The sequence below is a fragment of the Pipistrellus kuhlii genome, unplaced genomic scaffold (assembly GCF_014108245.1).
Source record: "Pipistrellus kuhlii isolate mPipKuh1 unplaced genomic scaffold, mPipKuh1.p scaffold_m20_p_14, whole genome shotgun sequence".
Taxonomy (NCBI): domain Eukaryota; kingdom Metazoa; phylum Chordata; class Mammalia; order Chiroptera; family Vespertilionidae; genus Pipistrellus; species Pipistrellus kuhlii.
In genome coordinates, this window is record NW_023425449.1 from 6,423,138 (window position 1) to 6,448,862 (window position 25,725).

Below are 25,725 nucleotides of genomic sequence, written 5' to 3' on the forward strand. Positions count from 1 at the left end.
GCGCGGGGCGGGCTCTCGGGCTCCCGCAGCCGCAGCTCGCGCCCCGCGCAGGCCCCGGCCCCGCGGATCCGGGCGTTGGGCCGCGGGCCAGGGTCCTCGGTCCCGGCGGCGGCGCGGGAGGCAGGATGCTGAGGCGCAGCTTGGAACACCGGTAACCGCCCGCGCCCCGGCCGCCCGGGGACCCCCGCCCGCCGGGCTCCGTGCGGGAAACCGGTCCTCTCTCTCTCCTCCGGCCTCGGCCGGCGGCCGCGGGGTCCGGCACGCGGCCTACCTGGCCCCCCGATCGCGAGAGCCCCGGTGGCCGCTGGGAAGTCGGGGCAGAGCTGCCCTAGCGGCCCCGCCACCCGCTGCGATGCGGCGCCGGGAGCCCGGGCTCGGCGGGCGCCCGCCGCGGCGGGACCTGGAGGCCGGGTCCGAACGGGGACGGGAGGGACGGGGGGACCCGGAGGAGGCGGGTCGGCCTCGGGGGAGCTGCGGGACGCCCCGGGGATGGAGCCATCCGGCCCCGTTGAGGACGATGCGCGCTCCCCCCCGCAGGGACGCCCAGACGCGGCAGCTGCAGAGCGCCGTGTCCAACGTGGAGAAGCACTTCGGGGAGCTGTGCCAGATCTTCGCCGCCTACGTGCGCAAGACGGCGCGGCTGCGCGACAAGGCGGACCAGCTGGTGAGCGAGGTGACCGTGTACGCCGCCACCGAGACCCCCAACCTCAAGCAGGGCCTCAAGACCTTCGCCGACGAGTTCGCCAAACTCCAGGACTACCGGCAGGCCGAGGTGCGGAGGATGGGGGACCCGGGGGCACGCCCTGGCCGGCGGCGGGGAGGGGAGGAGGGAGACACACGGCTGGAGGACAGACCCGTTATGTTGGGACACGGTGTGAGTCTATTACAGGGAAGCTTCCTGTTAGTGTTACCATTTCCAAACTCAGCTTTTAGGGGGTCTTGACATCTTGACTCCCCCTTCCCCCCCCACTTCGTTTTCCAACTTTTGGCCAAGGAGGGGGTCTTGGGGAAGAAGGATGAGGTGCAGGGCTTGTGTGTGTGGCCAGGTAAGTGTGAGGTGTGTCTGGGGATGGAAGGTGTTGGGAAATGGCCTTGGAAGCCAGTAACTAACGGACCGGAGATCTGGGCTTGTCTTTGCTCAGGGAAGGTGACCGGTGTGTCACCGAGGGGGAGGGAGGGCACTGACTCACAGAGAATGCCAGCCAGTGGTGGGACTTGGTGGTGGTGAAACTGTTTTCCTTCTAAAAGCCCATTTTTTTCCCCTTGAATACCTCACAAGCACTTTCACTTGTATTTATTTAGGTTTCAAGACAGGTTAACGTGTCAGAAGTTGTCCGTTGCTTCTCTGGCCCTTGTCTCCTTAGTTCTTTTGATCTTTTTTTTTCTAAGCCTAAAACAGAAATTTCAATTATTAAAAAAAAAAAAAAAATGAGTGTAATGACTTTAGAACCTATAATTGCTACTCATACAGAAATTTGAGTAGTTATGTTTGGGTGTACCTTTCTGGGAAACTGTTGTTTTGTCTTACGCTTTTTTTTTTTTTTTTAATCTTTATTGTTCAGATTGTTACAGGTGTTCCTCTCCCCTCTTTCCATAGCTCCCCTCCACCTGATACCCACCCATGCCCTTACCCCCCCCCCACTGTCTTCATCCACAGGTGTAAGACTAATAAGCAAGCAATTCATACAGTTACACATAACTGGTGGCTTACTGTTTCAGAAATGATTTCTATGGACAGATAACCCTAAAATCTGTTAACCAGTCGTTTCCACGTCCCTTTCTAGAAAACCTTTATGCTATTTACCAAATAGCAAAGTGAGTTGATTCACATTTGTTCTCCTTTTTATTTCCCTTGCTTACCCAATGGTGGAGGTGCTAATGAACAAAAGGTAGGCGACAAAAAGGAGAACAGAAAGCCCGTGGCTAACCCTCCCACTGAGTGATCAGTGTCTGGATTATTCCAAATGGTATAGACCAGTGGTCGGCCAACTGTGGCTCACGAGCCACATGCGGCTCTTTGGCCCCTTAAGTGTGGCTCTTCCAGAAAATACCACGGCCTGGGTGAGTCTATTTTGAAGAAGTGGCGCTAGAAGTTTAAAAAACGTGGCTCTCAAAAGAAATTTCAATCGTCGTACTGTTGATATTTGGCTCTGTTGACTAATGAGTTTGCCGACCACTGGTATAGACTAAACGGTCCTGCATTTTCATGGTTTTGACTTTAGGATTCCTCACATTGAAATGTTCAATGAGAACTTGATTTTCTTTGTTTTCCTAAAATCTTTTCAAATGAAATAGTCAGATACATTTTATTTATAAAAGCTGAAGAAAAATCAATATGAAATGTACTCATTATCTATCTAAACATGTATTATCAACAAAAGCCCTTTTCCTGCTACAAAAGTAATACTTGTTCTTAAACAGTTAAATACATGTCAGCTTGTATTACCTATCCTGAAAAAGAAAACTTTAATGTCCAGAAGTTATTTTTCTTATGCTATATACTTGCTTTTTAAAAAAAAGAAAAATCCACTTCTTTAAAAATCTATTAATAAAAGAATTGCCCAATATGTGATAAAAACTATAATGTTTCAGAAGTGTTTACTTCTAAATAAAAGAGATCAAGCATACACTTGACAGCTCAGGAACACCAGAGACCATTTATCTTATTCCCTAAGTGTTGATGATTTATGAATGGCTTCCCAGAAAAAAAATCGCAGCTAATAACAGTGTTCTCTAAGTTTTCTTGATTTTGAGGTTTGTGTTGCTGCTGTATCTTTCAGCTTTGCTTTGCTTTGCTTTTCTTATTGAAAGATTGGGCTATTACATTTTGGAGATTATATATTTAAAGTACCCAACACTGTGCTAAACACACTGAAGCTTGCATCTGTGTTAAAATTTGAGATGTCTTGAACCAGGAGGTGAAAGTACAATTCCAGGTCAGGGCACATGCTCAGTCCCCAGTGGTGGGTATGTAGGAGGTAGCAGTCAGTGATTCTCATTGATGTTTCTATCTTTCTCTGCCTCTCCCTTCCTCTCTAAAATCAATAAAAACATATATGTTTTTTAAATGTTGGAGATGCCTTAGAACTTACCCAAAAGCTACTTACTGTAAGGTACCAGAGTCACGCAGAGATGTTATGGCAAGGATGAGCTCCTTGGGAACCTGAGGGATTTCCTTGCCATGTAGTGTACCAGGTGATTTTCTGCCTTCATGGTTACTGCACAGCTTAGCAGCTTTTTAATGTGATTCTGAGTCTTATCAGTTCTGGTGATTACTGAAGATAAGTTGAACTGTAACATTATAATTTGAAAATGTTTTCAATTTGTGTAGTAATTGTTTTTAAACAGCACAGCTTCTATTTCAGAATTGAAATTTTGATCTATGTTTCTTTTCAGTTATATTTTATAATTTTAATAGGTTGAAAGACTTGAAGCCAAAGTAGTTGAACCCTTGAAAGCTTATGGAACCATTGTAAAATTGAAACGAGTAAGTAAATTCATTATTTTTCTATTATTATTAGGTATCCTAGCAAAAAGTAAAAGATTCCCAATAATTTGTTCTTTTGATAAAAAATACAGTGTAGTGTTTAATCATTTTTTATACACTCTGAAGAGCTATTTCCTAGAACTTTGAAAATAAAAAGATGTTTTTAGGGAGCTTACTAAGTATACCGCTGTAGCAACATAAAGCAATATTTTGTTTATTATGGACACTTAATATTTATAGTCATGAAGATTATATGAACAGAAATTATTTTACTAAATACATGAGTTTATACTTTTGTTTTAGACAAGGTAATAAAATGTAGACTAAAAATGGGTATAGCAAAATTCTATTTTTTAATTGAGGTATAGTTGACATAACATTAGTTTCATGTACCCAACATAATGATTTGATAATTGTATATATTGTGAAGTAATCTCCACAGTAAGTCTAGTGAACATCTGTCACCATAATTACATTTTGGTGTGTGAGTAGGGTTTTAAGATCTACTCTCTTAGCAACTTTCAAATATGCAATATAGTGCTATTAACTATAGGCACCATGCTGTACATTACATCCTCAGAGTTGTATTTTTTAAATAAACTTTTATTGAGGTATAATTTACATGAAATAAAATTTTGCCGTTTTAAGTCTTCATTGGATTTTGACAAATGTGTATATATAACCACTATCAAAATTATATATGTATAAATATATATGCATATATATGTATTCTGTATATGAGTATGTATCTGTGTTTACCTGGTTATAATTTTGCATTGAAATTACATGGTCATTTGAGAGGATATTAAAGAAATACATATGTGTGTGCATTGTCACATACAGAGGTACACACTAATTCTGCAGCAGTAATTCCTGTGGTAATGTTGCCTGCATCAAACAAGACCATTCTCCCATTCTTAAACCAGAGTGTGTGTATTTTATTTCTAAGATTACTATTAACAAAAAAATGCCTATTTGCAGGATGACCTCAAAGCAACATTAACAGCAAGGAATCGAGAAGCCAAACAGTTAACTCAGTTAGAAAGAACACGCCAGCGAAACCCATCTGACCGACATGTTATTGTATCCTTTGAATTTTGATCTTTAAAAAAACGTTTTGTAAGGTATGCAGTACAGAAGTAAATATGTATGGAAATTATGCATTTCTACTTTTAAATGTGCAGAGAATCTGTAATGAAAGTATAATATGCAAATCGACCGAACAGCCAAACAGCAGAACGACCATCCGGATGACCTTCCGGATGAAGCCGCAGTTGCAGGGCCAAGGCAGCCACCAGGGCTGCGAAAGCCTGCTCTTGCACGAATTCCGTGCACCAGGCCTCTAGTTTGAATATAATGCTCGAAAAGAAATTCGCATTCATGAATTTCCACAATAAAAATTAGATAATTTTAAAGAGAATACATTACTAATTCAGACCCCTTATATTGTTTTTCACAATAGCTATTCAAAAAATAAAACACATAAATGTAAATGTTTTTATAAAGAATACCAAGATTCTGAGTTTTCAAATGATAATGACTAATAATTATAAAATTAAAGATCTATGATTAATTATAATTTAGCAATGCTATCTGCCCTGTTTTTAAAAAAGGAAAGAAAAAATCTTTTTTTGCCAAAATAATTCTCTTTATCTTAAAAAACAAAACAAAAACACTATATGAAACCACAGTTATGACTGCCAGTCAAAACCCTGAGGAGATTCAAAAAGTATAATTAATGTTCACAGCTGGGCACAAAGTATCTATAAAGTTCTTCTGTTAGAATCATTGTTTTTTAAACTGGATTGTGCCTTGTTCATGACTAAACAAAAGAATAGAAAATTGCCAGCACCTGGGATATATGCAATTGTATAGAAAGTACTAATTTATCCCACTGCCTCTTTTTCCCATTTCTTATGTCTCCTTCCTACTTCCTTAAGGTTTTTACTGCCCAGCTCAGCCAGAAACCACCTGAGGAGTGGCTCTTTGGGGTCCCTCGAGGTTCCAGAACACCTCCATTCCTGAGGGGAATCCCTTTTGCAGTGATTTGGGCCTACGCCAATTGCCTGGTCCTCCTTCCTTTGGACCAAAGGTACATATGCCCAACCTTGTTATAAACAAAAGTGGGCAGCCACAGGGCTGGGACTCCCCATTGGAGGCTAGGACAGGAACATCTAGACAGTACTTGAGGCTTAAGATCTACAAACCAGAGATAATAGAGGTTGGGTTTTAAGCCAGACAAAGAATGCTAGAAAATTTGTGACTGACAAATAGGAACTAAGGCAGAGGCCAGGGGATGTCACTAGTTTTTAAGAATTAAGTCAGAGATCAAAATTTGGTTTTGTTTGTTTGTAGAAGAGTACATAAAGGCAGAAAAAAAGATCACGTCTGAAATCCTGAGTGGTTGGCAAGATTGAGTGAGAGGCATTCGTATTGACATTCAACACGAGAAATGAATCTATTCCTAAAACAGAGATGTTACTGACTTAGATGCTGTTCTTTAAACTGCTGTGGAGGAAGTAATCTTGTACCATAGGTAAAACAGGTCTGCAGATTCCCATGGGGAGGAAAATGCAACAACTGGATAGCTTATTGCTATAGGTGAATTGCTATGCTCACTGGGAAAGATCTGAGAATCCAATGGATTTTGGCAACCTCAGACAAGAAAACACAGAACAATCTACATATAAATGTATTTGACATATATGTAAATATATTCAACCATAGCATCATATTATAGAATATTAATCAGGATAGGCCCTTAAAATATATCAGACCATTCCAAAGAAGCACATTAAAGTTCAATACCTATTATATATAAAAGCCTAAGCGACCTAATGACTGTTTGGCCGGTTGCTATGATGCGCACTGACCACCAGGGGGACAGATGCTCAAGGCAGTAGCGGCCCCTCCCTGGATCCCCACAGGGCATGCCAAGGGACCCCACAGTGCTCATGTACCAGGCCTGCAGTGTAAAATAAAACGGCGTAACTCTGGTACAAGAGGGGAGGTAAAGAAGAATCCCAGGGCTCCGTCTCCTCACTCCTTAAGACCATGTGGCTTCTGAACAAGCTGCCTGGATCATAATTTGAAAAACACCAGTCTGACTCACCCTTTTATAAGCTGTTTTGTACTCATGAGGAGACACTGGTATTCATAAAGTCATATCGTATTTTAATCAAAACCATTTCCTACTCAAATCTGTATAGGATTTTGAAGAATTTTCAACAAAAAGAACAAACAAATCTATATCCTCTTTGTTAAAAATAGCTGTGTGGAATAAAAGGATTTGAGACTTTAAGAAAGGAAGAGAGTTGCTGGGGGTGGTAGATTAAGATACTGATGTCACACCAGCTTCTGTTTTCCTGTTTGTTCCTCCTTTAGCCAGATCTATCTACCCTTCCAAAATCCAAAATGAAACTCAATAAGTGGGAAGGGGAAAGACGTGAATCAAAAGAAAGTCCTTACAAGTAAAGAATTGCCTGAATCACAAATAATACTAAGAAATTAGTCCGCGTGAAATTTTCATTAAGTAAAAGTTTAACATGCATCAAATAAGAAATTTTTTCATTCTGATGAATCTTATGGGGAGCTCTATTTTACTTTTGAATTTTCTGTGATGAAGTTATATTTTTTAAAATTCCGAGCCCAGTAACAGAGAATTGTTTTTTGTTACTAGTTCTGACTAAAGTTAAAAGTTCGTGTGGTTTTTAAAAACTTTACACCCTAAGGCAAGTGCACACATGAACACAGGTATAAATGAATATATTTTTAAATGTTTAGTATCTTAAAATTGTTTAATTAACCTAATTGTAAGAGTATCTAATCAATATATAGTTATAAATCATGTATAATTGTAAGAATATATAATTCTTTAAGAGTACTAGTATATGATTTTAATTTATTGGGGGGGGAAACTGTTCTCTTTGAAATGTATTTTTTCCTTTATGACCAATTTCAGTCACAGGTGGGTAATAAAGTGGTGTGTCGAGATGGATCCTTAGAGTAAACCATTTTACTTATTTCAATTTATATATTTTCTTGAAAAAGAAAGCAAGGGCCAACCGAAGGACTTGTATACATGCATATAAGTACAACCAATGGACACAAAACTCTGGGGAGGGTGGGTATGTATGGGGGGGCGGGGGGCGGGCAATGGTAAAATATGTACACAGATAATAATTTAATAAAAAAATTTAAATTAAAAAAAAAGAAAGCAAGGGCTAAATGTCAAAGTTATGTATCAAAAATGGTAGCAGATGCAGATTTTCCTCATGGATTATACAGATACCATGTATAGTTATTAAATGATTATATGTGACACTTTTGAACAAATATTAGCATAGGAAATTAAACTTTATTAAAAAGAATCAGAAAATTGGTCTTTTAAAATATCTATGTTACTGTTTTAATGAAAAGCTCTTAAATATTTTGGGGTAACTTGTCCTTGAAAGAGCTGCTTTTTTAAAAGAAACACGTAAGATTGGAGATGTTCTCCACTTTACAGAACTGCAGCCACAAGCTAATATATTGCTACTGAGCTCTTGAAATGTGACTAGAGTAACTTAGAAACCAGATTTTAAATTTTCATTTAGTTTTAATCAATTTTAAGTGTAAAGAACCGCATATGGCTAGTGCCACCATTGATTGTACAACACAGATCTAGACAGTATAAGTACTTATGAGTATATGAAGTAAAGCATTAGACTTGTCATCTAACTTATTATTGGTATATATATTTCATGTAATAAGCATTAACTAATAGTAACAGTATTGTTCAATGTAATACATATTTTACTCCACCTGATTAGAATATTATAGAATTAGAAATATTTAATGTATTTGGAAAAATAGAAATTTGAAAACTCAAATCACAAGCCCTTTGTTTTGGGGGGAGACAGGGATAAATGGGAGAGAAATGATGAGAAAAATAATATTATGGGTGGCACAGACCATGAAATATGTGAAAGAAGTAGAAAAAAACAGATAATTGTTTTATAATAAATCATCCAAAGGTGATATAGGAGGGAAAATGATTTAGTAGAAGGAAAGGGAATTTTCTTTTAAGACCATGAATCATGTAACTTCACAGATTTAGCTTTATTTATTCTGCATGTTCTTTTTATATAGATCATTTTATTTTATGTAGCAAAAAATATCAGACATTTATACTATTATGCCAAAAAACCAATATTGCCATGGTAATATTTACAAATTGACTCAGATTAATAGATTGACTTGATTTTTTCCCCCCCCCCATATCTCTTGTTGGGTAATACTTTTGTAGGCAGAAACGGAATTACAGAGAGCTACAATGGATGCTACTCGAACAACTCGTCAGCTGGAGGAAACTATTGACAATTTTGAAAAACAGAAAATAAAGGATATAAAGGTAATACAATAACTATTAAGTTTCAAAACATGTTTTCTAACCTTTATGTTTTATTTAAATTCATGAAAAATTTAAATTACTGAATTTTTTATTGTTCAATTACAGTTGCCATTCAGTGGTTTTTATATTAGTTTGGGTGTACAGCATAGTGGTGAGACATTTATATAACTTACAAAGTGACCCCCAACACCCAATAAGTTTTACACCCATCAGATACCATGTGGAGTTATTACAGTATTGACTACATTCCCTAAGCTGTACTTTAAATCCCCATGACTGTTTTGTAACTGCCAGTTTGTACTTCTTAAAACCTCCGCCTTTTTTATCTAGTCCTCACCTTGTGGGATTCCAAACTGGTGCAGCCACTATGGAAAACTCTCCAGTGGTTCCTCAAAAAACGAAAAATAAAACTACCTTATGATCTAGCAATTCTACTTCTGGGTATTTATCTGAAGAGATCCAAAACACTTAATTCAAAAAGGGTTGCATCAAATCTGTAGATCATTTGGGGGAATACTACCACTTTAGTCCATTAACATGAGATGTTTTCCAAATATATGAATCTTTCTTAATTAACAATGTTTGTCGTTTTCCCTGCCTATGGATTATCCCATCTCTGTTTAGGTCAACATGTACATCTTCATTCTCTTTGCTCATAATCTTCCTTGTTATAAGTTATCAATATGTTCATAGATATTACCTACCCAGTTTATTTGTAAAGGAAATACTGTTTCCAGCAAGAACAGTGTAGTACAATGAGCAAGAGCTATAATTTCTGAAGATTCACATTCAAGCCTTACCATTCCAGTTGAGCAACACCGGGCAAGTCATATATTTGTAAGCTAGAAAGTTTTATGCAAATGTATGATGCTATTATCAGTAGTAGAAATATCATTATTACCACATAATTCCTTTGCTGTTAGAGAATGTAAGTAACATATAATAAAAAATATAGTGGAATATAATTCCTGTCGAAAAAAACATTCTATTGTATAAACATCAGTTACAGTAGCTAAAATACCTAATAGCTGCTTTACCTAATACTTATAGGCATGAGGCAACAGTACATAATGGCATACATTTAACTCAATATTTTTTATTATAAATGCCAATTACAAGGCATAAGTAGAACTGACTTAAAAAATGAGGTAAGTAAATAGTAAGAGGTAGGAAATATTTTGCATAATTTGAAGGTTTTGCTGCAAAAGGTCTTACAACTATTTTTACTTACCCTGTAGTTAAAAAAAAAAAAAAAATACCTCTGTATTCCATAAAATGGCTAAACTATATAGTAAGGAATAACTTCAGTACATTCACAATGCAATTTTTATGATTGTTTAAATTCAAATCTTTGTTTTTTTAGACTATATTTTCAGAATTTATCACTATTGAAATGCTGTTTCATGGCAAAGCTTTGGAGGTCTACACTGCTGCCTACCAAAATATACAAAAGATTGATGAAGAAGAAGATTTAGAGGTAAGATTTTGTCTATCTAAGCTCAGTACTTCTATTAGGATGGAAATTTTTAAAAGAGAGTATTGGTTTATTTGGGTAAAAATATCTTGAATTAGAATTCTACAGTGGTTAATTTGTTAATTTTGTTATTGTACTGAATACATAGCAGTTCCAAATAGCTGAACTCATACAGATTTTACTCTGTATTTTTAACTTTTCAAATTAACCACAGTAAAGTTCTAAAAGATAACTTAATACCAGTAAAATATAATCTAAATAAAGCCATTACATGAAATAGTGCATCATTTTAATATAATGGTAATATGTCATTTAAGTGTGCTATAGCATTCACTGATTTGAACTAATATCTGAGTGTTTACACCATGCACATACCCAAAGCTTTATGTGCGTTTTATTATTCACTCCTTAATCCTGTGAGGTAGGTGCTGTTATTATTCTCATGGGAGAGCTACAGAAACAGGTTTAGAGACTTTAACTAACTAATCCATGACACTTAGCTAGTAAATAGCAGAATCAGGATTCTAACCAGTTTTCAAGGACTTCATCAGTAAGCCATGAAATAAACACAGCTGTGTATATATGTCTGTGTGTGTGTGTGTGTGTGTGTATTATACTACTATATATGGCTTGCTTTGTATCAATAGTTAAAGGCAAATAAATCTGATTGACCAACTAACATTAGAGCAATTTAATATCAAAACCTGGCTACAATAAGCATATCTGAAGAATTTATGTATGTCCTACCCTCTTACCTTCCCAAGAGGGGGTAGGAGGGGGAGGCACAAAAGTATTTTTGCTAAAACATTTGAGACATACTTTGTACGTGTTATCTCTACAGTAGAAGTGGAAAAAGGCCGTGCATTCTCAAGATAGAACTAGAATTCTGTAGTAAGTGGTGGAATTTGGGAGCATCTGCCATTTGACAATTTTGAAGATTCCGCGATTTCTTTTTTACTAACTGAACTTTTGAAAAAGGGTACATGGAATTTAGTTTGTGTAGTTTTCCAATCCCAAAATCTGTTTGTTACTCAGACGTATCATATTTATATTTATTGTTTGTCAACAGATGGCTTCCTAAGTGTCCATTTCTCCCAAATACTAAAGCTGTGTCTTCATTTTCACTTTTCATGTCCTATGTTTTTAAAACTGGGTACTAAGCTTTTATCTATCATTTGTGGAATAAAATAGCAAGCGTTTATTTTGGCCCAGCTACTGATCTATGCACTTTATTTTAATCCTTCTGTCAACTTTGATGAAAGTACTGTTGTCCATTCTATGGATGAGAAAACTGAGGCACAGTGAGGTTAAGAAACTTCCAGAGGTTCTTAGCTAGGATCAAAATCCAGTCCCCTTATAATAGACACTTTTTATCCTCTCTGCATTATACTGCCAGAAGCGTGGTTCTTCATGAGTGACATGAACCATTTCCTGCAGAAACAGTGATCCCCCCACTTTTCCTGCAAGACTGGAACCCCCTTTACAAACATTTTCATTCTCCTTTTTTCTAATACCCTTGACATGCCATCTACCTGACACTAAAGTTCCTTCAAGTCCTTTGGACCCCAGGATTTTCCTCATTCCAGAGGTCCTAAGATATTTTTGTCTCACCACTTGCTTTACAGCTTCTCTTACCACTGTTTTTAATCAGCTAGATAGGTAGCTTGTGTGAGGAGCAAATCATAAAAAATTAAAGCTCTCAGGGCTGTGTGGTCAATGCAACTGCTTACTGAGCACGTTATAAGCCGGCACCATTCTAAGTACTGAGGATTTAGCCTTGTAAGTTGGAAATGGCCCAACTTGTCAAAGCAGAAACTTAAAAATCTACCATGGAGTTAAGACAATTTTAAAAAATATTCTTTGTAACTAAATTTTGTAATGCAGTCAGTCTCAGAGAGAAAATATACAGTGTGCTGTGAGTGAAATGTGATGGAGGATTCTAAATAGTATGAAGCATCAAAAAAAATTACTGAATTAGAAGCTAGAGTATTAGAATGCCTGGCAACAACTTTTAGGCACAGGGTATAGACATACAAAGGTTCTGAGGCATGGTGAATTATAGGTGTAAGCTATTACTGTTATGCCATTACAGAAACTGTGGAGAAGAGAAGTTTGGTTCAGCGGATAGAGCATCAGCCTTCAGACTGAAGGGTCCTGGGTTCCATTACAGTCCAGGGCACATGCCCGGGTTGCAGGCTCCGTCCCTAGTTGGGGGCGTGCAGGAGGCAGCCAAGCAGTGATTCTTTCTCATCATTGATTTTTCTCTCTCCCTCTCTGAAGTCAAAAAATAAATATTTCAAAAAAGAGGAAAAGTGGCCTAAGGGAAACTCTTTAAAAATAAAAATATTCACCGTGTGAGGATGTGTGAAGGAAGAGTGCAGCAATGCTAGGCACGGAAGTTTCAGTACAAGGCCAGTGAAAAGGACAAAGATAACTAGTGATTTGTTTGACAAAAACTATCTCAGTGGAAGATGATCGCTCAATTGTAGTTTACTGACAGAAGAATGGAGAAGTAGATTATTTGAGAAGTTTTTTAAGGAGTAAAGTTGTATCTTAAAGTGACTGAAAACAGGAGAGGGCAAAAGATTGATCTTGAACTTGTGTGATGGGGAGGGAATCTGTGGAGAAATAAAGCCTTTTTGTTGGCTTGATTTGAAATTTTTGGACAAAGGAAAAACACAACTTTGAAAGAATCAGAATTACTTTTTTTTTAAATGGGATGAAGGAAAAAGAAATTGAAGAAATTACATCTGGTAATCTTACCCATCAAGATTAGAGAAATGGGGAAGAGAAAAGATACAGATAAGGAGGCTTTAGAAAGTGGTAAGATTTGGAAGCACAGCTTTAAGGAAAAGGGACGGAAAGTACTGGCAATCCCATCCTGAGACTGGAATCCATAAATTATAGTAGTTCCAGTTTACCCCAACGTGCTGTACTGCAGAGAAGTTAAACAGAAAGAGTTGAGGACCAGCAGAGCAGGGAAGCAAAGGGGGACTCGCAGCCTTCCTACTGGATTGCGTATTCTTTGAGGGTAGGAACTTGCACGTTTTCCCAGGAAAAGCTCAAGTGATTGTTTCAGGGCTCATATGGTCCAAATAGATTTTTTTAGCCTTCATCTTTACAACTTAAAATGTTTTTGGTATTTTCGTTTTGTTTTAAATGTGCAATAAATAATAGTAATTTTGTATCAGGGAATTGGGGTGGGTGCTTTTAAAAAACATTAAGAATTTAAATGGCTTTCAAGATTTCCATTGTTTAATAATCTCCTTTCATTGCAACAGGTTTTCCGAAATTCTCTGTATCCACCAGATTATTCATCTCGTTTAGATATTGTAAGAGCAAATTCAAAGTCACCACTTCAGAGATCACTGTCAACTAAGTGTGCACCTGGAACAGGACAGGTGAGCTAGAAACCATAATTTAAAAGAATTTGAGCTGCTGCCGTTCAGTACTAATACTTCCCTTAAGTCATCTGACCTCCTGTAACTACCCTTTATTTGTCTCTTAGGTCAAATGTCAGATTGCACTAGGTGCAACTCTGTTACTTCTTATTTTACTGTGTATATTATAATATTCTCTAAAGCAGAACACTTCAGAGCAAAGGTGGGAAGCACAGGAGAATGCTAATCTAAATTTGTTCTCTGCTATAGTAAGAAGAGCAAATTCTCAAGTGAAACTGCTTAGGGTTTAAGCCCCACTGTCGTGATTAGTAATTATACCTAAAGAGGGCTTTTCCTGAGCATTATTGTAGATCCAGAAGCACAGATCTTCAGAGCGAATTTTCCATTTCTTCCATATCTAGGAAGTCTAAATTACCTGGTATATCCTAGTAGGGCAGGAAGAGGTCAACCACCTTTTTCTCTAACAGACCAAGGAGAAAAATAGATTTTGTGGACTATATATGGTCTATGTCCCTCTGTCCCAACTAAGAGCAACCATAAACAGTACATTTTAAAAAACCACAATGGTCCTGGCCCGTTTGGCTCAGTGGGTAGAGCATCAGGCCTGCAGACTGAAGGGTTCCAGGTTCAGTTCCAGTGAAGGGCACATCGTTGATGTTTCTCTCTCTTCCATTATCTCTGAAATCAATAAAATATTTTTTAATAATTTAAAATACAAAAAATGGCTGTGCCGTAATGAAACTTTATTTTTTAAAGAACAGGCAAGCTGGGCCATAGTTTGCCAACTCCCAATTCTTTCAGAATTTAAAATTGAGCAAAATACTTTCAAAAGACAACTTTTAGGGAAATTCGACCCAGTACTGTTTTCATCTGACAGTCCTCTAAGCATTTGCTTACTACTTTATACTCACGCATCTCTCCCCTTAAACAACTTACATTTTTATGATTCCAGCAGTAAGTACTGTAAACATAAACTGCATAAATTTAGTATTACAGTACATATAGTTTTTGTTAGACTTAGAGTAATGATGTTACCTAAGTTAGCTAACATCAGTGTGGCACTTTACAGAGTTGGGACCAGACAACTGGGTGCTGGAGGGGGTAGTATTGGTGTGAGCCTTGTCAAGATGTTAAGGAGCATCACTAGTCATTACTAACCAGAGACCCGTCACACACACACAGTTCTGACGATGGACAGTAGTGTCACTAGACATTGCCAAATGTCCCCTAGGAGGTATAATCACTCTCAGGAAGGTTTGAAACAAGATGACCCAAGTGATAATAGTAAGGACTTAATCCTAAATGCTGAATTAAGTTTATCAACTCATTCCATTTAAATCACACTATTTCTAAAGTTTAATGCTTCAGTTGCCTTGTTGAAATATCCTTGTTTTTGCTATCCCTTTAATTATTCTCATTCAAATACCTGTTTTGAGACCCAAGAATTATTTAACCTGAACTTTTTCTGACATTCATAATAATACTGAGACTACTTTTTTCTGAAAGTATTTTGTTACTGAAGTACTGATATCCAACCGGAATGATTAATTTCACATTTTTATTCAAAAAATAACAAGTGAAAAACTTTCGACTGTTTTTTACCTTAAAATACAGTAATTCATAGGGAATTTTCATTACTAAAGATTATTACTTATGGACATTTTTCTGTAATATTTGTCCTATGTACCATTCTCTTGAGGGCATTTTAAGATACCAAGCATGTAGAAATATTTTTAAGTGAGAATTCTTTAAAATGTGCTTTTTAACAGGTACCCAATTGTCGACTAAGAAAGGATCAACAAGCAGACAATGATGAAGAAGAAGATGAAGACTTAGATGTAACAGAAGAAGAAAATTAATTTTCTTAAACTTCACATTTCCATTTTTATCTTAAATGCCTTGGAATCCAGAATTACTAAATTGTAAAACTTTATACTGGCTTGATACATCAAACTTCAAAATGAAATCCTTCTAGGAATGTAAAATAAAGGAAATTTTTGTTGACAAAAAATGGAGGCTTTAAAAAACATTACACACCAGTCATTTCAACATCCTGTCTAGCAGTATGTGGTCATTTTGTATAGGTTTCTTTTTTTTTTTTTTTTTTTTTCCAAAGACTGGATTTTAAAAGTATTTCATATTAATGCACTATATACCTAGTTGAGATTGCAATAGTAAATAGGTGACAGAAAAAGTATTTAACAATTCCACTGTCGTCCTTTAGATTAAGATACCATGTTTTCATTATCAAAAAAGGGTCCTTATTCATTCTGATTAAATATAAATTCTATTCTATTTTGGTATCCTTAATCAAAAAGGCATATTTTTTTTCTTTTTCACTTTTACTAAAACTTGAAATTTCTTCTTTTAATACATATATTTACTTTTCAACAAGAGTCTAATCACTCTTGATTAAAAGTAATGGAAGTCTAGGATATCAGTGTTTTACAACTATACACACAGTATATAATTTCAGCTTTAAAAAGAGTGCCATATTCAGCCTGATTCTGGTATTAAAGCAAAACTATCATACTAAAGTTGCCATGGAAGTACAACTTCTAGGAACCTGTAATTTGGTGAAATGTTGCCTATGAAAGCATCATGGAAAACCATAAATCATTAAATTCTATGAAAAATGCTACGAAATTGCCACCTAATAAAATTGTTTTAATTTTTCACACTTATTCCTGGAAATTTAAAACAATTTAATCAGAGCCTTTTCAGTATGCTGTTGCTTTTGTTTCTTTGGATAGGACATTGTACTTTATTTCACAGGTCGCAATCAGGCATATAAAAACTAGGAAATTTATAAAGTCATTTGGGAAAACTACAGAAAAATAAAGACTTTCTAGAAAGCTTTTTTGACTGTTATTCATGGTTCTGTTCTTAACAAAGCACTGCTTCCTGAGAAAAATCCTATGTGGTAAAGTTACTTCAGAACTTTAAAATATTCAACACATTATAAAATCCTAAATTGATATTCTTAAGGAATTGCGGATATTATTGCATTCTTATGTCCCAGTATTTAATTTTGGTGAACTTGAGGAAAAAACAGGGTTATAGTATTTATTTTGCTGCAAGTCACTTTCTCTTGAGCATCGGTTGCCCTTTGTCAAAAGTGTCGATATATAAAACAATTAGCAAATGATTCTGATATAAAATGTATGCTTTGCTTACCTCTAAGAAATATTCTAAGAGCAAAAGGTATACCATAGATGATAATACCTTTCGCCAATGTAAAATTAAGTTTCTTTTAGACCAGATAGAGATTGGCATACTTTTTCTTTTAAAGGATAGATGGTAAGTATTTTTTTATATTATTGGGCCTAGAGACAAAAGTCAACTATTTTAAAATGTAACCACCTTTAGCCAAAGCCGGTTTGGCTCAGTGGATAGAGCATCGGCCTGTGGACTGAAAGGTCCCAGGTTCGATTCCGGTCAAGGGCATGTACCTTGGTTGTGGGCACATCCCTGGTAGGGGGTGTGCAAGAGGCAGCTGGTCGATGTTTCTCATCGACGTTTCTACCTGTCTATTTCTCTCCCTTTCTCTCTGTTAAAAATCAATAAAAAATATATATATTTAAAATGTAACCACCTTTAAAAATGTGAAAACCTTTTAGCTTTCTTATTTAAAAAAAACAAAAAACAAAAACACCTCAATCAGTTAACATAGCCTACTTATCTCCAAAATAGGTTTTAGGTTCTTGGGTTATTGGGATTAAATGATATATAATAGTTAACTCATATATACTTACAGACCATACATATATGTTATCTAATGCAGCACAATAAATGATAGCTAACATTTAGTACAAATATGGAGATGACAGTCACTCCTTAACAGAAGATACATGGACTAAGAACCACTGCTCTTGACCATCGCTCAGTAATGGATTAAAGTACACTCCCAAAGAGTCTTACCCTCCTATTGGTTATGGGACTGGTTACTTCCTGTAGGTGACTGACTTTTCACATTAAGAGAATGTAAACAAACTGGCTATGAGATCATTACTAAAGCTGGGTGATAGGGATATAAGGATTTAGCATATTATTCTCTTTCGTGTGTTTGAACTTTGGTGGTTTGCTGGTAATCTGGCTCTCTAGAATAGATAGCACCCTGATTTTTCTCATTTGCCTATTTCCACGGTGTAATACTTCATGGCTAATTTCATTCATTAACATATCTCTAGAAGAACTGGGAAAAGATGGGGGGAAATGGCTCCTAACCAGAAGCCATCTTTGTATAATAAACTTTAAAAAAAAAAAAGTTTTAAAATATATTAAACGGGGGGGGAGTAGGGGGGCAATGTTAAAATATGTACACAGATAATAATTTAATTAAAAAAATATATTAAACTGATTACAGAATAAAGTTATTCACATCAATTCATTAATTTTACATTTATAATTGAAATACAAAGCTTACGTTTGCATCTCGCCAGATGACTCAGTTGTTTGGAGCATCCTCTACACCGAAATGGTTATGGGTTCAATCCTGGGTAGGGATGCAAATGATCTCTCACATTGATGTTTCTCTCCCTCCCCCCCCTCCAAAAAAAAAAAAAATCCAGTAAGAATTTTTTTTTTTAAAGCTTATGTTTACTATTGTTAGCCTCATCTACCACCATCACACCACCCCAGCCTACTTTCAGCAGTTCCACATTGTGATATTTCACTTAAGCTTCATTTTAGCTTTTGATATGTATTTGAGAAGTGTTTTTGTCTTCCATACATTCCTTAAGAATGCTGATCAAATGAACCATCTACATAATCTTTTAGCACTTAAAAATATCTATTTTGTTCATTATGCTTGGTTTGGATATTAATCATTTTCCTAGCTACTTAAAAGCTTACTAGCTTAATGAGTCATATTGATGTACTTTTACTTTAAAAAAAAAATTTACCAGTTTATTCATTCTACCAGCAAGCAGGATATTCAAAAAAAAAAAAAAAAAAAAGCCTAAGTTGGCTTCCTTTGACTTTACATCACTAAAGATTAATCCAAAATACATATAGTACTAATTGACTAAATATATTCTACTTCTGCAATACCCTATTACTAAATGATAACTACAGTATATAAACTGAAATTTTATACTTATTTGCTCAATGTGGATAATCTCTGGATCACAGAATTGAAAAAAATTAACTTTATATAACTATAAAAGTCCACAATCAAATTTAGTTTAGTAAAATGAACAATTTTAAATAAGCCAACATATAATGTTAGTATATAAGAGAAACCCTCGATATATAAAAACTTTTAAAGTTACTTTGTCTTTTATTAACAATGTTTGAGAATACTAATTTTATTTTTAACATTATTTTTAAAACAACAATGGAAGAAAATAAGGTTCACGCTTGTAAATAATTTTGGCATCGTCATATTAAAATTTAAAGTACCATTTAACAAAGTTAGCAGGCAAAGTGTTAAGAATATGAACTGAAGCTGAAACCGGTTTGGCTCAGTGGATAGGGCATCGGCCTGCAGACTGAAAGGTCCCAGGTTCAATTCCGGTCAAGGGCATGTACCTTGGTTGCGGGCACATCCCCAGTAGGGGTGTGCAGGAGGCGGCTGATCAAAAGTTCTCTCTCATTGATGTTTCTAACACTCTATCCCTCTCTGTAAAAAATCAATAAAATATATTTTTTAAAAGAAAATCAAATCCAGTATTTGCAAAAATGACTACACTAAATGTTGAATATCAAAGTCAAAATTCAATCTCACAAGTCCTATTATATTTAGTTATTAAGACTTGTGATACAAAGTTTTGAATTTAAAAAAATGAGAACCTAAGAGTAAATAGAAATTATATGGATCATCAGAAAATTCTCCCTAGAAACATAAACTGTATCTATTTATCAGTTGTTCCCAGCATAAGCCTGAAAGTCTCCTTGAATCTACCATTACTTTATTTTTGTCTTTTAAGTATTTTGAGTTAAATTGTTTGTTTGATGAGATGTTGAAGAAACTATAGAACTATACATAACACTCCGCACTAACAAATATTGTTTAATGTAGCTGCTGAAAAACTTCACAAAAGAAGTTTTAATTCTTTTCACCTTTTATACAAATACAAGTTAATTAGTTGGTCTCTCCAGTTGTAATTTTTTTTATTTTTATAAAACTTTTCAAGATGTGAACATATAAACTAAGAATCTCCTAACTTTTTTACATAAGTAAACTTTAAGTTCACAGTTTGTTCATTTTGAAGTATTGATAATGGGAAGTTTAACAGTAATATCTCAGACAAGAGGGCATTAATTCTGCAGGCAGTCGCAATAAAAATGCTAACCCTGAACAAGGAGTTACTGACCATTTTCTTATACATTTTTTAGTAAAAGATGCAGACTACAGAATGCAAACAAAAGTGAATATATAATGTATCTCCTTCAAATACAGCTCTACTTCATACAGGTCTTGAAGTTTACCCATGACATCAACAAAAAAATTAATGCACTCAGAGAATCAGTCCTCTTCCCTACTGTTGAAATCAACAACAACAAAAAAAAACAATAAACAAAAGAAAACCACTTAATTTTCATTAGAAAAAAACGACAATTTGCAAGCAAAAGATAACTAGACTTACATTCTACTACTTACATTTGTTCTACTCACAGGTCAAACTTAAAAGGCTTCATTAGATAACTAAAATGAACACTTTTTAGGAAAACATAAAAGCATTTTACTGCATCAATACTGGGAAGAGGTAACTCGTTAAGTGCTCTCTAGAGCAAAAGTAACCGAACTTTGCGCGGGCCCACGGGCCTGTCATTTAAGTCTTTAATAGCAGCCATGGCTTCGTTGTAGTTCATCATAGCAACAACGGCCTCCCCTGTAGGTAACCCTTGCTCCGTATACTGGATCCTAACGGAATCGGGTATAACTCTGTAACCATGGAAAAAGTCTAGGATCTCATTAACATTAGCTTTAAATGGAAGATTCATTATCTTAACGGGTACTACTCTACCTGAACTACAATTTAGTTTCGGATCAGGCATACACCTCCCCTCAGGAAAACTGCCCACATTACGCTTTCCAAAATCAAATTTGCCATCTTCTGGGCGACCAAAATTCACAAAAGGGCGATGACTTCTAAGATCATCAGATGGGCTCCTGAACTCCTCCCCGGGCGGCCTGAAATCGTCCGGAAGCCTCGGGTCCTCCTCCGGAGCCTCCCTGCGCTCCTCCTCTGGGGGCCGCCGGAAGTCCTCATCGGAAGGGCGTCTGAAGCCTTCCTCCGGGGGGCTCCGGAAGTCCTCCTCCCGGGGGTTCCTGAGGTCTTCCTCCGGAAGGCGCCGGAAGTCTTCGTCCCGCGGGCGCCTAAAGTCTTCATCTCGTGGGCGCCGGAAGTCTTCCTCCAGGGGGTGCCGGAAGTGCTCCTGGGACGGCCTCCGGAAAGGCTCCTGCGGCCGGCGGAAGTGCTCCTGGGGCGGCCTCCGCAAGTGCTCATGGGGCCGCCGATGTTCCAGGGGCAGCCGCCGCCGTAAGTCCTCCTCAGGAGAACGCCGCAAGTCCTCCTCGGGAGTCCGCCGGAAGTCCTCCTCGGAGAGCCGCCTGAAGTCTTCCTCCCTGAGCCGCCGGAAGTCCTCCTCGGGGGGCCGCCGGAGGTCCTCCTTAGGGCGCCGCCTCCACTCCCCCGGGGAAAGCCGCCTGAAGTCGGCGTCGGGGGGCCGTCTCCAGGCCTCCGGGGGCCGCCTGAGCTCGCCAAGGGGAGGTCGCGGCCGGTCCTCCTCCGAAGGCCACCTCCAGTCCTCCCCGGGGGATCGTCTGAAGTCCCTCCTAGGAAGGTGCCTGAAATCGTCCTCTGGTGGCCGCCTCCAGTCCTCCTCCCTGGGGGGGCTCAAGCCCTCTTCCCAATGGTACCCGAAATCCTCCCAGCGTCGCCGGCAGTCCTCCTCAGGCGGCCTCCGGAGAAGGCCCTCGCGCCGGAGCCTGAGGGCCTCGGGGGAACGCCGGAAGTCTTCCGGGGGGCACCGCTCGGGCCGCTGGAAGGCCCCCTGGGCGTGCCTGAAGCTGTCCAGCGGCCTCCCGGCTTCCTGCTGGTGCCTCAGGTTCACGGAAAGGCCCCTTGTGAATCTTGGTGGGTCATCTGAGTCAAAGGAACGGGCAGGGCCCTCTCTATCACAGGACTGTGAGCGGTCTTGCCTTCTCTTGCTGGAAAAATTGACACTGAACTCCTGCATCTGTGCCTCAGATATAAGTCTTAACAACACCTCTGTCCCCAAGAATCTCTGACGATTTAGACGTTCGGCTTTCATGGCCTCTTCTTCTGATTTGAATTTCACCAATGCTTCTCCCAGACCAACTCCTTTGTCATCATAGAGCAAGTAAATGTCCTCTTCAGCAAGAGAGAAGTCTGCGAAGAACCTCTGCACCTCAGCTTTCGTAACATCAAATGGAAAATTTCTTATATAGATGCACAGTTTCCGGGCAGAGTGGCCTTCTTGAGAGTGTTTTTGTGAACCATGCCCAAGCCTCTCTCTCTCTATTGATGCTGGTCTTTTCTTTTCATAACACTCAATGAACTTCAGCATTTGTTTTCTAGAAATTGGATCAACAATAACTGGACGATAATGTAAAACTGTCTTATGTAAAGCCAGAGCACTGTTATAGTCTTTCAGAGTCTTGAACATCACAAAGGCATATCTTGTTCTTCTTTCATCTTTATATAAAAACCTAATCTGTTCATTAGTCAGATCAGTATCTTTAAAGAAGTTCCTTAAATCTCTTTTGTTAATACTTAGGGACAGATTTTTTAAGTGAACATAAAACCCAAGAGGGGAACGAGAACGTGTTCTTCTGGGAGATTTTGAATGAGATTGTTTTCGAAAATATCTATCATTGATTCCTCTTGGTGGAGAATGTTCTTCAGTTCTCACAGGAATGTCACCCTCCTTAACTGTACTACCACCAAACTCAATCCACTGTTCTTCTGAGCCTTGCATTACTTCTATAAATCTGGAACCCATAAAACTTCTATGACATTTAAGACCTCCTGAAGCATCAATACATGAAGCAAATTTTACTATGGCATCACCATTATTTCGGCCATCATGATGTTTTAAGAAAATTACTCCATCTACCCACAAACCAGAAAAAAAGACACGTACATCATCTTCATTCACTAAGTAAGGCAAACCTCGAAGAAACAAATAAGGATTCTCTGCCTGCAATGGCCGTGTCTTTCTTGGCCTTATAACACCATGTTCTGTACCATTAGTATGAAACCCAGCATCTTGATTAATCGGAGAGCCATATCCAGAATTACTTGCTTCTTCTTTAATACCCTCAACAAAATTAGGTAAGCAGCCAATCCTTGATGCCCCAGATCCTGGTCGCTCTCTTCCTATGTGATCAGGTCTTTTCATTTCTAGAATCTTCTGCATTTCTGCCTTACTGCTAAGAAAGAGCTCTACAGATGAATTCTTGATAAACCCTCCTGAACGACTTACGGCACGTCTTGCATCTTCATCTGTTGCAAAAATAATAAAAGCCTCCCCTTTCTCCCCTCCAATTATATGCACTCCTCCATCAGGAATAGTCAATCCCGTGAAAAAACGACGAACATCCACAGGCCCAGCAATAAAAGGAAGCCCCAGTAAACGGATGACTACAGCCATGCTGAACTCAAATCACAGCAATAATGACCTGCAGACAAAAAGGTACACATAATAGCAAGTCTTATTTTTTAAGTACCTTATCCCACACTAAGCTTAATAATTACTTGGTTCCTACCTTCCTCAGCATATATAAATGAAAGCAAAATACAAGTTCACAAAAATATTGGTTGCACCCAATTTTTTAAAAAGGAATAAACTTCCTCCTATCTACACATGTAAATAAACCAACTACTTCAAAGGTACATTTTCACATCACCTATCCTATATAGTATGAACAACAAAAATATCAAATCTTGTAAGTCTGCCAAGTGCTGCTTCACACCAAGACCAAACTATTTTCAAACTCACTAAGAAACATATCTTCTGACACATGAGAGAGAACTTTGTGGTTTGAGGAATTTTACATATTTACAAAGCCATCTATGGTCAGTACTATATAATTTCTGCTAAGTTGCTTGCTTACCACTAGTACATCACTGGCCAGACATAAAGTACAGAAGGCATGGATACCTAAGGATGTATTATTTTACTTTTACATTTTTTTTGTCAAGCCTCTGTAAAAAGCCTTAAGCTCTGAATATCTTACCTGTTTATTACTTCTTGGAGACCTGTTAATTCTGTAAAAGCAACTTAACTGTGGAAAGAAAATGAAATATAATTAATCCCAGGACCCTGTAATTGACCTTAAACAACGCCAGATTAGGATAGTCACTTCAGAATGACCTACTTAAACTGTGAGGCAATATAAGGAACCACAACTAAGGACATTACAAGATGACCTTTTTTATTCCAAAAGGAAATGAATCATCCGTTAGCAAAAAGGAGGTACAAATTCAGAATAGACATCTGCAAATTATTTAAAAACAAAAAACTTTTAAAAACTAAACTTGAAATGGTACAAGGAAAGGCGAGATGGAAATGTTATATATTTTAATTGGAGTGTTAGGTTACATGAGTGTATAAATTTATTAAGACTAAGTGAATTCTATCTTTAAGGTCTGTGCATTTCACTGTATATAAATTTTACATTCACTTAAAAAAAAAAAAGAGACAGCTGCTCCACAAGTAAAATGAAAATTTAAAAACACCAGAAAATTCCCAAAAACTTTCAATCTCTTCCAACCATGAAAAGACTCAACACCTATGTCTGACTCTCTTGCAATTCTCCTCCCTTTCAAAACATAAGACCAAATCAAATTTAAAAAGCAACCATTCAAAATGACAAAATAAATTAATGAAACACTAACATTTCAAATTCAAACACTACTTTTTAAAACAAAATCCAAACAATGGCTATTATTTGGATACTGTGTTAAGTACTACATATATAGCTCACACTTCCAAATATGGAACCAAATATATAATTAATGCAAATAGTAAAATATCCCTAAAATCAAAAATCTCAACTTCTACCACTCCCTATCTTAAACTCAACTACTACTCCTTTAACTCCTAAAAGAATTACTACTAAAATTCATCTTAAGCCAAACAAAAAAATGTTCATCTTAAGCTATGTCCTGAGTTCTAATGAAGAAACACAAATGACAAAGGAAAGTAAAAATATAATAAAAATACATTAATTTGGAATGTTTAGGAACTATCAGTGTTAACTGCTGAAAAATCCCAACTTAGTGTTTAAAGAAATTTACATCTAATACTCTGAGATACTCAAAGTAGTCTTTCCAAATAAGTTTTTATGACCTGCTAATAATTATAAATTTGTTAATGGGCGAATAAATGTTTTAATTTGGTACTTAAGTTAGGTACTACTCTTCCACAAAGTACGATCTTAAGTCATATTCTTTAAGGTCTACAAAGTTTATTTTCTTTTGAAAAGGGTCCATGTGTTAAACTTAAAACTATTAGCTAAACTAAAAAAGTTATCAAGAAATTACTTGGCACAGTCTACATCTTAATTATCAATGTCAAATTGGTATTAAAAATATTGTGATTAGCCGAAACCGGTTTGGCTCAGCGGTAAAGCGTTGGTCTGCGGACTGAAAGGTCCCAGGTTCGATTCCGGTCAAGGGCATGTACGTTGGTTGCGGGCACATCCCCGGTAGGGGGTGTGCAAGAGGCAGCTGGTCGGTGTTTCTCTCTCATCGACGTTTCTAGCTCTCTATCTCTCTCCCTTCCTCTCTGTAAAAATCAATAAAATATATTTTTTTAAAAATAAAAATATTGTGATTTGCCCTAGCCAGTTTGGCCTGGGGACTGAAGAGTCCCGGGTTCGATTCTGGTCAAGGGCATGTACCTTGGTTGTGGGCACATCACCAGTAGGGAGGTGTGCAGGAGGCAGCTGATTGATGTTTCTATCCCTCCCCCTTCCTCTCTGTAAAAAAATCAT

General features: G+C 37.5%; 2 protein-coding genes and 1 long non-coding RNA gene across 7 annotated transcripts in view; 1 reads left to right on the top strand and 2 right to left on the bottom strand.

The window, feature by feature from the left end:
• Window positions 1–16,613, top strand: CIBAR1 (CBY1 interacting BAR domain containing 1). The gene is made up of 9 exons (XM_036436515.2): window positions 1–151; window positions 538–772; window positions 3,419–3,487; window positions 4,469–4,570; window positions 7,449–7,454; window positions 8,775–8,879; window positions 10,243–10,356; window positions 13,635–13,754; window positions 15,524–16,613. Exons 1-9 carry the CDS (start codon window positions 126–128, stop codon window positions 15,611–15,613), a joined length of 867 nt encoding a protein of 288 aa, XP_036292408.1. The 5' UTR covers window positions 1–125; the 3' UTR covers window positions 15,614–16,613.
• Window positions 10,130–25,725, bottom strand: part of LOC118718104 — a 21,125-nt gene continuing 5,529 nt past the window's right edge. The window contains exon 3 of the long non-coding RNA XR_006741542.1: window positions 10,130–11,319. This is a non-coding gene — a long non-coding RNA (uncharacterized LOC118718104). The remainder of the gene's footprint in view (window positions 11,320–25,725) is intronic.
• The window catches only part of RBM12B (RNA binding motif protein 12B), an 8,556-nt gene continuing 2,581 nt past the window's right edge, over window positions 19,751–25,725 (bottom strand). For 3 of the 5 annotated variants that reach the window (XM_036436509.2, XM_036436511.2, XM_036436510.2), the window contains exons 2-3: window positions 23,965–24,012; window positions 19,751–23,406 (exon numbers count right to left, since the gene is read on the bottom strand). In XM_036436509.2, coding sequence (XP_036292402.1) covers window positions 20,484–23,378 — 2,895 coding nt within the window. In that variant the 5' untranslated portion in view covers window positions 23,379–23,406; window positions 23,965–24,012 and the 3' untranslated portion in view covers window positions 19,751–20,483. Of the gene's footprint in view, window positions 23,407–23,964; window positions 25,439–25,725 lie in introns of those variants that run through there. The other 2 variants (XM_045581310.1, XM_036436507.2) reach the window with 2 other exon arrangements.